The 17761-nt window shown below is 41.2% G+C and overlaps 1 protein-coding gene across 8 annotated transcripts in view; it reads left to right on the top strand.

Moving 5' to 3' along the window:
- ANKS1B (ankyrin repeat and sterile alpha motif domain containing 1B) overlaps positions 1-17761 on the top strand; it is an 823383-nt gene that overhangs the window by 97615 nt on the left and 708007 nt on the right. For 7 of the 8 annotated variants that reach the window (XM_075933985.1, XM_075933942.1, XM_075933974.1 and 4 more), the window contains exon 3: positions 8290-8446. In XM_075933985.1, the coding sequence (XP_075790100.1) occupies positions 8290-8446 (157 nt within the window). Of the gene's footprint in view, positions 1-8289; positions 8447-11568; positions 11704-17761 lie in introns of those variants that run through there. The other variant, XM_075933954.1, reaches the window with a different exon arrangement.

Genomic DNA, 17761 nt, shown 5'->3' with positions numbered 1-17761 from the left:
GCTGTCACAGGAGCCAGACCCAGCACCCACTAGAATGCTTGCACTCACTAGAATGTCCAGAGGCATATAGTCTTCACCAACAATCCATCTTGCCTCGACACTGGTCATCCAAGGACCAATCTCCCTGGCATTGCTCCTCCTGGGACCATTCCCCCCAGCACTACACTTCAGCACCATCTGGTACTGTGCTTTCTTGGCCTTCAAAGGCTTGACCTCTGTTTCAGAGCCAGACTCCTACATATCTAAAAGAAATCAGCATTGATTTCAATGCTCCCACTGGGAGCAATCACATCAGGCGCTCGGTGGAAAACCCCAGTACAGTAGCCCTTTTGGACACTCTGAGGGTACTGTCAAGCCCAGGGCCCCAGTTCCTAGTTTGTATCAGTAGCCTCTGACAAGATGAGAGGCCTCTGATCTTCCTTTTTGTCCAGGAAACCCTCAAGAGGGTCAGAATGTGGCTCCAGCACCATACCCACCACCGCAGTGAGCACTGTGCTCAGCACCCAGCCTGGCACCATGATTAGCATCAAGTCCGGCACCTCGATAGATGTCCATGTCCAGGTGGAAGAAAGGACTGCCACCACACGCATGATGATTCTATCACTGCTATCATCCATCAGGGAGGCCACCTGGGAGCTGAAAGGTCAGGAACACTCAGGGCCTGCTGCAGCATCGTCATCTTCCTTGTGTCCTCTAAGGCTATGAGTACTTATTCACTCACCTTCACTCACCTTCAACCGGGCAGAGTGGGGTTGGGGATGTTAGAGTGTACATGACTAACCATTTAATGGATAAGCAGATGCTTATTGGTTAATGGTGTTGGTTACACTCAGCCTCCTAGAGAGACAGCTTTGCTGTGGAAGGGCAATGAAGTCCCCTCCACAGGAGCCCAGTGGACAAAAGCTGCCTGCTCGGCTCCTGAGAGAGGTGGCTTCGTTGCAGCAGTGAAGCCATATTCCTGGGAGTTGGGCCAGCAAGGGCTGGCAGCCCTGCTCCTGGGGAGACTTCGCTGCAGGCTCAGAGCCTACAGAATGTGTAATCATGTAACCACTGAGGTTTTCAGCAGTTACATGGTTACCCTATTACATGCTTTTTAATATCCCTAGTTGTGGATGTGGCCAATGCTAAGGAGAGACAGGGGCAATAAGATCTCACCCCTAATTTGAAAAATGCAAAACAGCTGTGCCTTTTTGCTCATTATAAGCCTCATTGGACTCAACAGATTCTGCCACCAATGCGATGTCCACAGGCATTATGATGCACAGGAGTTCATGGCTTTAGGTCTCTTGCCTCCCACTGAATGCTTGGGGCTCTTGGCTAAACCAACCAGTTGTAGTCTTCATGTCCTGAGGGACACAAGGACATCTAGGCCTCCATACACCAACCTTGAGAAGGAAGCCTTTTAAGCTACTGCCTTGCTTTTACCCATTCCAGCTAGACCCACAGGCAATTTGTGTGGGAATTTCCTTTCCCAAACCACAGCCAGCACTCACCCTAGTCATGGATGCATTGGTGATGTGGTGGGAAGCACACTTAGATAACATGATCTTGGTAACTAATTGACCTTTCGTTATCAGTGGTAAATAGGCCAATGGAGGCATGATAGGAGTTACTATAGAGAATGTTTCCTGGGTGTCTGGCTGGTGAGTCTTGCCCACATGCTCAGGGTTCAGCTGATCGCCATATTTGGGGTCGGGAAGGAATTTTCCTCCATCGTAGATTGGCAGAGGCCCTGGCAGTTTTTTGCCTTCCTCTGTAGCATGGGGCACAGATCACAGCTGGAGGATTCTCTGCATCTTGGGGTCTTTAAACTATTTGAAGACTTCAATAGCTGAGATATAGGTGAGAGGATTATTCCAGGAGTGGGTGGGTGAGAGTCTGTGGCCTGCATTGTGCAGAAGGTCAGACTAGATGATCATAATGGTCCCTTCTGGCCTTTAAGTCTATGGGTGCGTCTAGACTGGCAAGATTTTGCACAAAAGCATCTGTGCCAATCTAGATGCTCTTTTGCGGGAATACTTTTAACGGAAAAACTTTTCCATTAAAAGTATTTCCGCAAAATCATGCCAGTCTAGATGCAGCCTATGAGTCTATGAGACCTTAGAACCTTTGGTTTCGTGAAGAGATTCCACTGTATATAAGTGTAAAAGAGCTGTGAGTGGTGTGCCTTTCACCTCAAGGGTAAGTGTGCCTCAGTTCTAACAGAAAATACCACCACAATGTTTTATATAAACAAATACATTGATGTTCACTCCTCTCCCAGATGTTGCAGAGCCCTCAGGCTATTGTAGAAACATGAAAATCTGCCACATGTGTTTTGGTTCACACCTTTTCTAAATAATATGGTCTAGTTTACACTTCTAGGGTATCTGTCTCCTGTGGTTCCATAGTTTCCAGTCAGTCTTAGATCTGGCTCTGAAGTACCCATCTCCTTAGGCCTAGTCTACACTAGACCAGGAAGGTAGACTTAAGGTATGCAACTCCAGTTATGCAAAATGCGTAGCTAGAGTCGGCTTACCTAAAGCTGAGCCTTGGTGACGTCCAGTACGGGATGTTGCCCTCAGTATTCAATTTAGTGGTCTATGTTAGACCCGCTAAATCGAACGTCAGAAGATCGATCTCTGGAGTTTCAATCTTATGGTAAGTATAGATGTACCCTTAGAAGGTATTATTTGGGAGTTCTCTGAGCTAGAGAACAAATAGAAACAATACTTAAGAATAAGAGATTATTTACCTAGTGCAGTAATTGGAATTCTTTGAGTTGTTTATCCCTATGGATGCTCCACCACCTAACTTTCATTCCCTCTGCTTCAGTGTCTTGGCGTTGTGGACATTGCAGTAAACAAAGAACTGAGGACAGTTCATCTGACACTGCTGTATATACCCTTGGTATGGGGCACAAAAATAGTGTGGGCACATGTGTAGACTGAATGGGCACTACTACCAAAAGTCTCAAATCAAAGATACATTTACATATGAGTGGAGCAGTCATTCTCAAAGAACTCCAGTTAATGTCCAAGGTAAGTAACCTCTTCATCTCAACATGGGTGAAAACAGTCCAATAAATTGACTTAAGAAAATATTTATATTAAACTCCTTTCTCAAGAGGCATATTTACAGAAACATTTCTGAGTCTATGTAATTGGTTCTAAAGAGACAGTATGATCTAACAATCAGAACAAGGAAATGAGAGTCCTAATCAGAGTTCTAGATTCTGTTTTGATTCTTCCACTGGCTCTTGTTTGACTGTGATCAAGTCTGGTATCATCTCTGTTTTGGATACCCCATTTTTATTGTGGATATTAGTACTTCCATGGCTTCCCATAGTTTGAAGACAAGTTGGGCATCTGGATTGGAGATAAGGGCTTGATCCAAAGTTTACTGAAATTAACGGAAAGACTTGTATTGGCTTCAAAGGGTTTTTGGGTCAGATCTAAATAAAATAACATAGACCCAGAATAATTGTATTCCTCGTCTATTTAGTTACAAATTGTTACACTGTTGGATGTAGACAGGTATGGTGGTATAGGAATGGCTGGATATGTATTATGTGTTATTATTTGTTTTACACAAGCCTGTCATTTTTCTAATATTACTGTAGACCACATTTTTCTTACAGTCTATAAGTACTAATTTTATTTCTAAATGAACACAAGAGCAAATAATGTGAATCCTCCAGGTTTTACTCCTAAACTAGATTCCAAATAGTCTGTCTCTGTAATTTATCTCCCTAGAATTAGCCCAAAGTCATTAATGTAGTCTACTAAACTCTATGGCTACATTTATACTGCCCAGTCTTGTGCAAGAACATATGCAAATGTAATGCAGCGATGAATATTGCCTCACCTCATTTGCATACTTAATGAGCCACCATTTTTGTGCAAGGGGCTTTTGCACAAGAACCGTTCTGCCGCTTATTTTCAGTATAGATTGTTCCTTCTTGCGCAAAAGCCCCTTGCGCAACAATTGCAGTTCATTAGGTATGTAAATGAGGCATGGCAATATTCATCGCCGCACCTCATTTGCATATGTTCTTGCACAAGACTGAGATTTAGCCTATCTCTTTGAAAAAACAGAAACATCATGGGCCTTTTTATAATTTATTTCTTGTGCAACTATGCATTCCCAGTTGTCAGAAGATCAAGGTAGCTTGCAAAAAAATGTTCATTTTTTTAGTCTGACTGAATATTTCAGTCTGAGGATTGAACTGTCACTTTGTACTTTAAAAAGTGAAAAACTGGGCAGAAGCATAATGTTGTGATATCCAGATTCAGCGATAGACTTCAGGCTAATCATAGTAACATATTAGCATTCTGGAAGGTAAGAAGGATATGTGGACTCTTTAGGTCTATTTACATTATCTATTTAGTTAGTGTTTTTATATCTTATGCTGTTTTTTATTTAAGAGCTTGAGATATTATTTTCAGACACATTCATTGTTGGCTTAACTCTGCTTCCATTGAAGTCAAAGGCAGATTTACAGTAAAAATGGCTAGAATTTGAAAGATGAAAGTTGGTATGGACATAGGACACAATCCAGGGTACAAGTACTTCCTGACAGTTTCAGAGCAACTTTAATTCCAACTGACTTCACATTGCTGAGCATGTTCATTATAATTTGGTAAGATTTAGAAACATCTAATGAAACCTTAGTCTCCCCATCACCACTCTTGAGCGATCACAATGAAAATTTAGCCTACCTATTTTGACAGGCAAATGGAGAGCTACTTTCCTGAGCAAAGGGATGAGCACAGAAGGAAAAAAAACCATGAGGGAATTTCTAAATATCGTACTGAAACACAAAGGTTTCAAAATAGTCCAGAAATACTGCTTGCCTTGTCATCAGGGACAGAAAGCAAAATAAGAGTGCAAGTTTTCTAAAGATCCTGCTATTGTAGGTTATCTGCATATTTGTTACATTCTGTAGTATTTTCCAAATATTCAGCTTTTACTTTTATTTAAAAAAAAGGAAATATCTCTCTGTCTTGTAACAAAAGTTGTCACAATGTAAACCTGTTAGTCTCCAGCCAAACAAAAAACAGCCACCTACCAGTGTGGAAATTAACCTTCCCCCTCCTCTCATTATCCTGTGTGATTTTCACATGGTAATGAAAAGAATTTACAGTAAAATTAACCATAGAAAATGACGTTTTCCCTTTTCATTTTAAATAGCAAATGAAATTAAATTACAAAAGGTACATGAAAATGTTAGGGTTTAGGCAAATGCTATTATATAGGGCTTAAATGTTAGGCAAATAAAAATAAAAATAAATTAAAAATGACATTTTCTATAGCAACATAATTTGGCTGTATTGCAGATATATTTCATTGTTTATTTCTGCCCTTTTCTGGTTAAGTTTGTAGGTTACTATAAAATATACAGGATGCACAGTGGAGCCTAATCAACATTGTTACTGGAGTCTTAATTTTGTCATTTTTCTGATTATGTTTGTTTCTGATTTCGAATATGCACCTTTAACATTGCTTTAATGTGACTATTCACATTCAAATAGAGCATTTCTCTTAAACTCCTTTAAAGCTATTTTAACTTATTTTTAGAGGTCCATGACCACTGTTTCTTGTTTCCTGTCAAAACAGCTTTTATCCTATCAGTTTCATGGCATCCATAGTACATACTTTCTAAATGAGCTGTTAAAAAGACATCCGTTTTTTGTTTTTTACATTTTTGATAAACGTCAATAGGAAGTTAATGTTACCTTGCACTTTTTGAAAGAGAAGATAACAAACAACCTTGAATATCAAAGTCTTAATTTAGTAAAAGAAAATATGTTGGTCGGGACATAGTGATTATGTACCACTGAATGCATAAATGGGTGCTATGTTTGACCTTCCAATCACTGCCCTATCAGTAGCAAACAGTGCTTTGTAAAGAGTTGGGGGGTACCTAGAGTATGAAAAACATATTAAAATCAAAATCAGAACTATTCTAATTATACTTTTTTATCAGTTAATTCTACCACTTCTATCATTGTTCTCTTCTGTACCTTTTATATCTCACCAATGATCCTTTTTTCTTGCCAATGTTCATCATTGTGTACTAAAAGATATTAGTATTTTAATATGCCATTTAGAGGATGATATAATGCATTCCTTTAATATGTCTCTAATGGCTATCCAGTTTTTCTATTGTATGTTCAAAACCATTCTTGGATATGTTTGTTATAACTCCCAAGTCTTTTTCTTGCTTAGTGTTCAGTTAAAAGTATATTGTTTAGGCAACTTTTATCCCCAAGACCTCATTAATTTGTTTCTGCCCAAACTGCAACTCCTGGGCTATCCCCGCTCATAAATAGTTTAGCTTTCCCTGAATTTTAGCTGGTACGTCTGATTTGGAGACAACAAAAGTATAAAATATTCATTTGTTTACTACTCCATCTTAGTTTATTTAGAGCAAAATATTTTGTTTATAGAATAAATATTGGACCTAATCCAAGTTGCTGCAGTACTCCATTTGTTATCTTCTATGTTTCTTAAGTTTTTACTAGTATAGTCTGCTATCCTTTAAACAGTGTAGTTTGTATTATATTTTCTCAACTGAGTACCTTTACTGTGGTCCTGAAACACAATTCCTAGGTTAACTATGCCCATCAGCCACATGCAATTCAAGGCACATTTTTGTTGGATATCAAAGTGTTGGCTACCTAAGGGCATGTCTACAACATGGAAGATCAGTGCTGCCAAGGTCAATCTTCTGGGGTTCAATTTAGAGGGTGTAATATAGACCTGCTAGATTGAACTGAAAGAGCGCCCCTGTCTGTGCCAGTACTCCTACTCCTCATGAAGAGTAAGGAAATCCGATGGGAGCATTTACTTCCATCAACCTCCTGTTGTGTGGATGGGGATTTAAGGTACGTTGACTCTAGCTACATAATTTATCTAGCTGCAGTTGTGTATCTTACTTTGATCTTCCCATGTAATGTAGACCAGGCCTAAGAGCCCACATCGTGCCAAACCTCTGTTATTTTCTTCTACCAGGAAAGAGTTAACACACAGCAGTCATTGGACTCGGTTCTTGGGTCCACTCCTTTTGGAGCAAAGAAGCTAGCAGGACTATCCTTGCTGCATGTGGCCTTTTCTCTCCCCACCCCGCACAGTTTGACCTTCTCGGTGGTAGGTAAATGGACCATTGGACTGAAACCTTGACTTGGCCTCCCTGTATCAGATTTGTCATGTCTTCTGAATCCAGAAGTGATCTTTCAGTGACAATATGGGGGTGCATCTTGTAGGCCTTCTCCTTCCTTTGTCCAGATTTAACATTATATCATTGTCCTTATTTGCAGTATTTGGGACAGATTTAGGGACCACAGGTTTTAGTTTTGCCTATATTTTTAGTCAAGGCCTAAGTTCTTAACATAAGAAATAATGTTTCTTGTAATCTGCTTTCAGAGTACTCCTCAGTTTTTTTGGTTCATGCCAGCTCTTAAAGAGTCAGTGTTTGCTTGTCCAGAACTGCCTCTACTGTATTAGCTGATGAATGTAGCTAATGTATTTAGGGCTTAGGCCTTGACTAAGTTAATAGAAGTTAATTCTATGAGAAGATAAATGTACAGGTAAGACACAACTGATTTATTTTCTAGCATACCTACTAACTGTAGTTCAGACCTTATTGTTTTTAAGCAGAGCATCCTGTTGAAATCAATATGGAATTTTACTTAAAAATTAACGGCTATATCGAGCACCTTCTATTTACAAAGAATGGAAAGTCCTATAAAATATAATTTAAACATGTTAATAGAAATCAGCTACAGATGAAAAATAATGAAGTTGTGTCATCGCTCATTGATTTTGGTAGATGAAAAATAAGAAACTAAAAATGAAAACAGGATTTTCAGAGAGATTAGTAAACACCTAAGTATGTTGTCGTTCAATGATCTCTTGCTATGGAACTCTGTGGAGGCAATGTCACAAAGAAGAAAAAGGGCTTACTTACCAACATGACATGCATCTGATGACATGCATCTGATGAAGTGGGTCTTTGCCCACGAAATCTTATGCTCCAATACATCTGAGTTACTGTCAGTAAATAACCCCTTTATTCAGTCATTAAAATAAAGAACAAACATAACATTTAATCATAACATTTTGAGCTTGTTTTGCAGTCTGTAGTCAGTTTTTAAGCAAATTAATTTCAGTAGGTTTGCATGAATGACTGTGGGATTTGGCTCATCTGTTATTAAGAATAAACATTTTGACAATGTGTACAAACTCTATAAAACAAGCTGTCCTCTCAATTTTTAGCATTTTCCCCTTCCTCCCCCTGTTTTCCAGGGATGTAGTTATCAAATTACTTCAGTATGAAGCATCAACTAACGTGGCAGATAACAAAGGTTATTTTCCTATACACTTGGCTGCTTGGAAAGGAGATGTAGATATTGTGAAGATTCTCATCCATCATGGACCATCACACTCCAGAGTGAATGAACAGGTGAAGTGATTAAAAATCTTTGTTTATGGCATCAGAACATAAAAATAATTATGTTTAGGTATGGCAAAGTTATATCCAGATTCAGCAAAATATGTCTGCTTTCCATGCATCTTAAAGCTGTAGAAATTTATTTTTGGGTTTGATAAAGCCTTCCATGTTGCATGTGCAGAACATATTTTCCATTGAATTAGGAAACTATATTTGTGGAAGATCTTAATAAAGAAACTATTTAAAGACGATTCAGAGACTGCTATTTGTTTCTAGAGTTCTTCTAAAGGCATAACTTTAGCTTTTACCATATATTCTTAGTACACTCAAGTATAATAAGCAGCATACTTACATATTCACTTTCTTAAAGTAACTTTTATGAAGTAAATTGTAATATGTTCCTGTCTATTTGGAATATTTGCAATGTAATATAACACAAATGTATTGTGTAAACTTATATTACAAACATAGTATGCATATATCTGTGAATAACAGGGGCTAAATGATCATCCGTTCTGCTGCATGGCAAATGCTGGCAAAAAAAATCTCATAGCTGTTAAAGGACAGGGTCTATTCAACGAGCTATTAACTGATGATATAAATGCTGCAAACACCCTCTATGGCTGTCATGCATGTCTCATAATAGTTGTACTTGTGGGATTAGTGCCTAGACAACAGCCAATTCTTGAGCAAAGCCCATCTCAACTGACCTCCAAGGTCAGGTATTTCCCTAACCAACACAGAGCTGTAGATTAGCCTGTGTAGTTGCACTGCTGCCTACGAATCCTCTCAGTTTCTTTCAATGGAACAGATTCACTAGACTCCCCGCCTGCTCTGGAGGTGGTTTCTGCTCCTATCCCACCCTTTCATAGGCCTCATTCCAGTGTTGGCCATGCACTTATACTGATTAGGCTCCAAATCAGTTATAACACACACTTCAGCCCTGCTTCCTGATTCCCAGACTCTGGCCATCCATCTTTGACTTTTGGCCTGCATTTGGATTTCATCTGTGATACTGATTTGGCTTTATCTATAAATTCTTGATTTCAGTTTTGACCCCAGCCTGTGCCTGGACTTTGGTGCCAGCATTGACTTTGTCCCAGTCCTGACCACCTATATCTGACTTCAATCTCTCCTCCAACCACAAGACCTGATTAGATGGAACCAGCACTTGACAAGTACGAGACCAGCTGAGTTACAGGGTTATCACACTGTCAAAGTAATGCACTTGTCTACGGAATGCCGCCTTTATGCAAGAAATAAGCAAGGCTATACTTTGAGAAGTAGGGCTGGCTGGAAAAGATATTTTTTTATAAAAACAATTAGAAAGAAATGGAAACTTTTTGTTCAGACATTTTGGGTTTTTCATGTTTATGAAAAACATTCAAAATTAACTAAATGAAAAAATTAATTTTGCTTCAAACTGAAAAACTATGTATGGGGGGGGGGGGGAGAGAAGGAGTTATCTCCTTTTCTTGCCTTTAATTCAGTACATTTTTCATTAAAACCCACCCTCCAAACCAAATGAAAATTTTTCATCCCAGAAGAGTTTTGACCAACTGTGCACTACATTTAAAGAAAAACATAGTTTCTGTTTCCTGAAGTAATCGTTTGCCAGGAGCTGCTGCCAATGCACACAGGAAATATGAGCAGCTGCTGGCCTTTTTGAGGGTGTGCATATCCCTGCCATAGGGCAAACCATACCTGTCAGCCTGCTCAAAAGGGAGAAAAATTCACTTGATAAAGAAGTCGCCTCCCATTAAAGAATAGATGAATCAGAAGATGTGGTAAGGGTTGACAGCCACTTTTAGTCTATGTCCATACCCCACAGTCATTAGATTGAATAATACATACTTCGTGAAGGCTTAGGCTTTTTTGTCCTCTAAAGAAAAATCCTAAAAGTCTGGCCAAGACCTTCCCTGGAAACTTGTGTGACTTTGTCAAGATAATTATTTGCCTCTGCCCCTAAAACAAAATCTGTGAGTGTAAGTGCCCAGGCATTAGCATTTCCTGATTCTTGTTGTTTTGTGCCTCCAGCCTCCGCAGTTTCCTTTTAATAGGGGTAAGTATTAGTGAAGACTTACTCCAGTTTTTTTTTCTGAGTTTTGTCCCCTTTCCATTTGACATTTCCTTCCTAAATTTCTGACCGTGTCTCCAGGCAAAGAAAAAATGTGGCACAACTAAGATTTGAAAATCATCCTTAAGTTTTATTTAGCTAGAAATTATACTTCCACAGTGTGGACTCACTGGTCTTTTACTGGCTGTGTAAACAGGGATAGAGGGTGTTATGCCATGTCATAGTCAGCTGAATCAGATCCTGTTTTCAAGAAGCCTATGCAGTAGCCTATTCCATTTGGGTTGTTGCCATCTCTGGCCAGAAGGAGGAGAAATGATCGTTGATGAGATGTGCAAAGCAGCAACTGGGCATTCTCTCTATATAACTTCATGAAGCAGTACCAGCATTTTGTCACATCAGTCAGAGTCCTTAAAGCTATGCATTCAGCTCTTTCAGAATGGAATGCGATGGAAAATCAGTCTATTCTGAGTCCCTTCCCTTTCCCTATAACCTCTGTTTAGATTAATTTTAGGTGTTGTGGCTGGCCCTCCCATCGGATTTGGTATGCTGCTACTTGGAAATCATGGTGTGTGCTATTGATTACAGAGAAAAGAATTTTAAGCCCATTTAGCTGATTATTTTTGTGTGAGGTGTGTGTTCGGTCTGGGTCGTTACAGAAACCTTCCCTAAGGAACATTTATTGCAGTGGACACTTACCATTAGCAAAAGTAGGCTAACAGTATTTCTTTCAGATTGAGAGGAATCAAACTGGGCAGGAAAGGGGAGGGCTAGAGAGTGAAACAAATCCCCTAATTCAGTTTTTCATTATTTTATCTATACCTACTAATAAGGGGAATCACATTCTGTCTTGGCCAAATTACATAAAACTAATTTACAGGTAAGTGGGATTCAAATAGCTATTAGGCCTTAGAAATTAATGCTCAAGCATATGAAATGAGATTAAATATAATTCTGTTGCAAATGAAAGGTAGTAACCAAGTAAGGATACTTAGAGTACGTCTATATACTCTTATAACACTCTTTCAAAATAACTAACGCTATTCCAGAATAACTTAGTCCACGTCTATACAGCAGGCAGTTATTTCAAATTAATGTCAATATACTGGCAAGCTGGAGGACTTCTTACTGTGACTCCTTAACCCTCATTGTATGAGGAATAAAGAAAGTCAGAGGAAGAGTGCTGTATTTCGAAGTAAGTGCTGTGTAGATGCTCCCTATTTTGAAATAAGCTATTTAGAAATAAGATACACAATTGATATAGCTCAATTTGCATAGCTTATTTTGAGTTAAGCCCTGCAGTGTAGCCTTAGCTAGGCTTGTGGAGAAAAAAGATTTTGAAAACTAAAATGTCTAGTGGGATACATAATATTTGTTTAGAAATTCTTTTGGGAAGTAACAAGGAGAGACAAATTTTTAATGTGGTACAGAGGAATGTAAGTAGAAGTAATCAAGTGAAAATAAGAAAAAGTAATGTTGGTGAGATTTGTTCACACTCCCCAAGGAAAGAAGTGGAAACACTATGGTTTTACAGATTTTAAAACTGATTGGAAAGAGTACTAGATAATTTATTGTAGAAATAAGCCCTCAATGTCAGCAGATTAGACTTGATGACCATATATTGTAGATCTTTTCCAACTCAAATTTCTCTGAGTCTATGGATTTGTATGGCAAATTGCCATATTATTTAATAAACCATACAGCATTAAGTCTAGCTCTGCAGCTTTTTCTTCCCTTCAAGGGAGAAGTAATGCACAGCCATAGCAGGTAGCCAATGTCAGTATGGCAAGGCAACTGACCTGGCTATGCTGTCAGAAAGGTAGGGGTCTGAGTGAAGCACAGAGAGTATGATATTCCACATGAACATTTTAATATCTGTGGAGTTGAATATATAATTCTCCACACATCCTCAGGCTCTTCCTTGTTTTTTAGTCATGCTCTTTTCCACTTCCTGGCCATCAGATATCGCTCACACACACGTTAGGTTAGTTTTTTGCATGGTTTGCATTAATATTTTCTCTTCTCTGAGTTTTTCTGCACAAAGGAGTAATTTCGCCCATAGTAAAAATTGTTAACATTACTTTTGTAATATTCCCTTGTCACATAGTTTATTGTAATGTTATATAAAATAGAGGTTTTTGAAAAGAAAACACTGTTAAAGAACAGAGCAAGAATCCAAGATGTACAGCAAATGAGAGCAACATGTCCTACGCAATAGTATTACATACACAAAACATATCAATTAATGGATTTAATTTGTGGTATTGTAAATAAGCAAAAGTATTTGCTACAGATTTAAAGTATTACCTGTTAGTATCATAGAAACATATCCAGCATTTTAGGCTCTGAATGCCCCCTACTGTTCCAATTATGTAAAACTGTGTCTTAAAACAAGTAAGGAGGCCAACAATTTCATGACAATCATGAGGGAGAGGGAAATGTAGACTGACACTTCTCCAAAATAAATATGGATCAGTTAATGTAGGGCAAATATATAATTGAGATTAGCGAAGGCATTAGTCACATAGATATATTTTAGCTAATGTAAAACGTATGTAGGTTGAGTTACAAGAAGTCAGAGGGTTGATACTGCAAAATGGAAAAAAATATTTAAAGCAAACAGATGTAAAATGCTAAAAATGTTTAAACTATAATTTGTCTGTATATTGGATTAGAAAATGAAAAATAGGGATTCATTAAATATTAAATAAAATAATGCATCATATGCCATATAAAATTATAGGTACTACAAACATATATATTGTGTCAATATATCTTTAGGCTAATACTTTCATAAATTTAAGTTCCATCCATTAGGGATGTAAATGGTTAACTGGAATGCTTACTGGGCAAATATTTAATCCAGGAGTGGGCAAAATATAGCCTGCAGGCTGGATCTGGCCCACCCAGCATTTCTATCCAGCCCCCCTCTCCTGCTGATTAGCAGAGCATGCATACTTACAGACAGCAGCGGTAGTATATGTTCAGTTGCCACTCCCTCCTCCTTGCTCTGTCCTGCAGTCAAACTGCTTCCAGGACCCTCCTGCTAGCTGTGCAAAAGGGTGGAGGGAGACAGAGATATGGAAGTGCTGATGTCAAGGTGTCTCCCTGCCCCTGTACCCCATTTCTGCAGAGAAGGAGCAGGGAGAGGGACACAAAGGAGAGCTGCTTCAGTCAGAGATGTGTGGTGACCAAGATGAGTGCTTTTTAAAAAACTGCACTGTACCTAAGATTTCTTCAGCAGCCAGCTCACACTCTGTCTGTATGTCTGTCTTTGTAACATGGAGAAAAAGGATCCCCTCACCAAGTGTGGGGTGAAGGTGCCAATCTCTCTCCTGTCGCTCTCGGATTCTCCTTCAAGTGGTCCCCGTGGATGCTCAACTCTGGGTGCTGGTGTGTCCTCATGCTGGCGACCGGAGACTTTTCTAGCAGTTTCCACCACGCCGTGCATGTGCCGCAGCACCCCCTTGTGCCATTGGAATCTGATAGGCATGAGCGCGGCACGGCTCCTCAGTTCCTTTTCCACTGTCCTCGGCAGCAGACAGAGCCTCTCTTTTCTCTTTGACTTCTGTCAAATAATAGATAAATATCCAGTTAACCCCTAAAGTTACCTCATCATCCAAGTTTTTCAACCCCATTCTCCATCCCAGTCAAGTTAAAAAAAAAAAAAGCTTTTCGTTGCAGCTTGCCGCTTTTCCTCCGCCGCCTCATGCCCGGTTCTCCTGGCTTTAAGAGGTGCGAGACGTGCTGTGATACTATGCCCGTTTCTGACGGGCATTCAAAGTGCATAAAGTGTCTGGGGGAGTCACATCAGACATAAAAGTGCCCCCACTGTTCAAAACTCATGACAAAAGTGCGCCGTGATCATGCAAATAGGCTAAAGACATTCCTCTATGAGAAGTCCCTTCAACCAACGCAAGAGGATTCAGCCAGGGCTCCAAAACTGGCATCCCAGAGTAAGGTTATGGATAAGACATGTCCCTCTACCCACTCCGGCCTCGTGGCATCGAAAACAGGCCTTTCCCGACTGCCGCATGGGTCAGCACAGAGGATAGGCCCGGCACCTTTGGTATGGTGGTACCGCTCAAGAGAGCTCACTTGGAGCCGAAACAGAGACCATCAGCACTGGATCCTACGGCACCGGCTGCACCGGCAGGCCAACATAAGGACCGCTCAGCATCGAAGTACCATACCAAAACAGCACCGGTATCCGTGCCAAAAAAGCCCTGCACCAACATGCCTCCCCTGGATTGCTCGGCACCAGTGCCGCCACCGGCATCGACCAAGCCTCACGCATCAGCACCAATGGAAGGACAAGAGCATTACCGATCCCCAGTGCGAAGTCACACACCAATGGCACCGATTTCACCGGGCTCTTCCATACAGTCAGTGTGGTCCCGCGGGTCATCCACTGCTTCCTGGTCTCCCAGCAAGCTGGGCACAGAAATAAGGAGTAGGTTTTCTTCCCAACAGTCCAGTCCAGCCCACAGACCTCCCTCTTGGCAACCAGGCTCAGTACAATACACATACCCTCCTCCCCCACCACCATGGCATGCTCAGCAGTATGCCTACCCGCCACCACCATACACCACTCAGTGGCAGCAATGGGAGCCAGAGCCTAAGAAGAGCCACCATCGTGCCCCTTCTACCACCTCTAGACCACCACTGGTCTCATCTCCTATCACTACTTCAGTGTCCGAGCCAAATTCTCCAGCTCACTCTGAAATATAGGACTCTTTCTCAGAAGGGGAGGAGAAATTCCCCTTACACAATTCCTCATCATCTACCGATGAGGCAGTCACAGCCAAAGCTCCACTATCTGGTGACGACGCAAGAAAATTCTAAGACCTCTTTAAATGAGTAGCCTTGGCGCAGGAGCGAGACCTTCAAGTGGTACAAGTGAAGCAGTATCGACTTTTACGCACACTGCAACCTCTCACTTCCTCCAAAATAGCACTTCCAAAGGATGAGGCTATTTTGGACCCTGCTGACAATATCTGGCAGATTCCTGCGTCCATTACCCCAACGAACAAAAGGGCCAACCTCAAATATCTTCTCGCTCCTAAAGACATGGACTTTCTTTTCACTCATCCTTCTCCAAACTCTTTAGTTGTGGATTCCGTTCAGCATAAGAGCAGACAGCCTAATCTCAGGACCACTCCACAAGACAGAGACCACAAAAAGGTCAACATCATGGGCCACAAGGTCTATTCTTCTGCCACCTTGCTTCTTGGAGCAGCTAATTATCGGCAATGCTAGTGGACTATGACCACGACAACTATTCTAAATTACAAGATCTGGCTCAACACCTTCCAGAACACAAGAGACCAACTTTACTCACTATCATGCAGGAGGGTCACACCATCTCCCGTACTTCCCTGCAGTCTGCAATGGATGTAGCAGACACCGGGGCCCATATTACAGAATCTGCAATTATACTCCAAAGGATCTCCTGGCTTCAGGCATCGAGAGACTTTCAGCAAAAAGTTGAAGACTTATCCTTTGACAAAACTGACCTCTTTGCAGCCAAGATGGATGAATTGTTACATTCTATGAAGGTCTTATGTACCACCCTCAGGACCCTGGGAATGTACACTCCTCCCTTTAAAAGAACCAGGTACTCGACTTACCAGAGGCCCAGAGAGCCTTTCAGACAATAGACAAGATATGACTTCCATCAAAAACAAAGACCCCAATGTTGCAGACCCCAATGCCAACACCAACAACATTCCTCTGCAACCCACCCACCTGCAAACAAACAGCAGGTTTGAAAAACAGGTCGAGAGCCAGAAAGCCATTGCACTACCACTTGCAGCCACTCTTTCTCAATTCAACCACCCTCTCCGAACCCTTTTCCATCAATGGACCCAAATTACATCAGACAAATGGGTTCTGGAACTGATTCAACATGACAATGCCATCCCTTTCACTTCCTTGCCTCCTACCTACCCTCCCATCCCATCCCTTTTCAGGGACCCATCTCATGAAACCCTTCTCCTACAAGAAGTTTCGCACCTTCTTCAATTGGGTGCCATAGAACAAGTTCCACCAGAATTCCAAGGTCGAGGCTTCTATTCAACTTACTTCCTAACCCAGGAAAAAAGTGGATGGCGGCGACCCACATTGGATTTGAAGAGACTCAACAAGTAGGTTGCCTATCACCGGTTCAAAATGGTGACCTTAGCAACAATCATCCCCGCATTGGATCAAGGGGACTGGCTTTCAGTTCTCGACCTCCAGGATGCCTACTTCCACATCATGGTCCATCCTGCATTCAGATGTTTCTTACGCTTTATGGTGGGCACTCTCAATGGCTCCCAGGGTGTTTTCCAAAACTCTGGCCGTCGTAATAGCCTCGCTTCGATGTCAAGGGGTCATAATATTCCCATATTTAGACGATTGCCTTATAAAAGGGTCGTTCCTTCAGGAAACCAAAACTATGACCGACGCCACTATGCACCTTCTGGTCAACCTGGGCATTCATATAAACCACGCAAAATCTATGCTACTTCGAACTAAAAAATTAGAGTTTATAGGAGCCCTCATCGACGTGGTCGCAGCAAAAGCTACTCTACCCGAACACAGATTCATCACCATTCGTGATCTTATCATGAGTGCACAGGCAGCTCCCCCCACAACGGTGCGTGAATGTCTCAGAATCCTTGGGCATATGGCCTCTACGATGTATGTCGTCAAGTTGGCCAGACTCCACATGAGGGGCCTGCAGTCGTGGCTGGCCGCAAACTACAAGCCTTCCAGGGACCAACTCTGCAAAATTGTGTCTATTCCAGCACACAAAATATGCTAGACAGCGTACCTTTCCACCGTCCTCCCCCCACGCTCACAATTATGACAGATGCCTCACTTATGGTTTGGGGAGACCATTTAGGGAACATCACAGCCCAAGGCAAATGGTCCTTCACGGAACAAACCTTTCATATCAACCTCCTCGAATTACGTGCAGTCAGATATGCATGCCAACACTTTGAACTGCACATAGCCCACAAGTCCATTACCATCACGACAGACAACACTACCTGCATGTACTACATCAACCAGCAGGGGGGATGCACAGCCCCCATCCCTCTTCACGGGAGCCATCAAATTATGGAACTGGTGCCTAGCACATCAGGTCACCCCAATAGCTTCTTACCTTCCTGGGGTACTCAACGTCACAGTGGATGTCCTAAGCCACACATTTCACGATCAGCATGAATGGGAAATAAACAGGCATGCTCTCGCTCCACTATTCT

Source organism: Pelodiscus sinensis, chromosome 1 (genome assembly GCF_049634645.1).
Source record: "Pelodiscus sinensis isolate JC-2024 chromosome 1, ASM4963464v1, whole genome shotgun sequence".
NCBI classification, from domain to species: Eukaryota; Metazoa; Chordata; order Testudines; family Trionychidae; genus Pelodiscus; species Pelodiscus sinensis.
The sequence above is the reverse complement of the archived record's forward strand: the minus strand, read 5'-3'. Positions and strand labels throughout refer to the sequence as shown.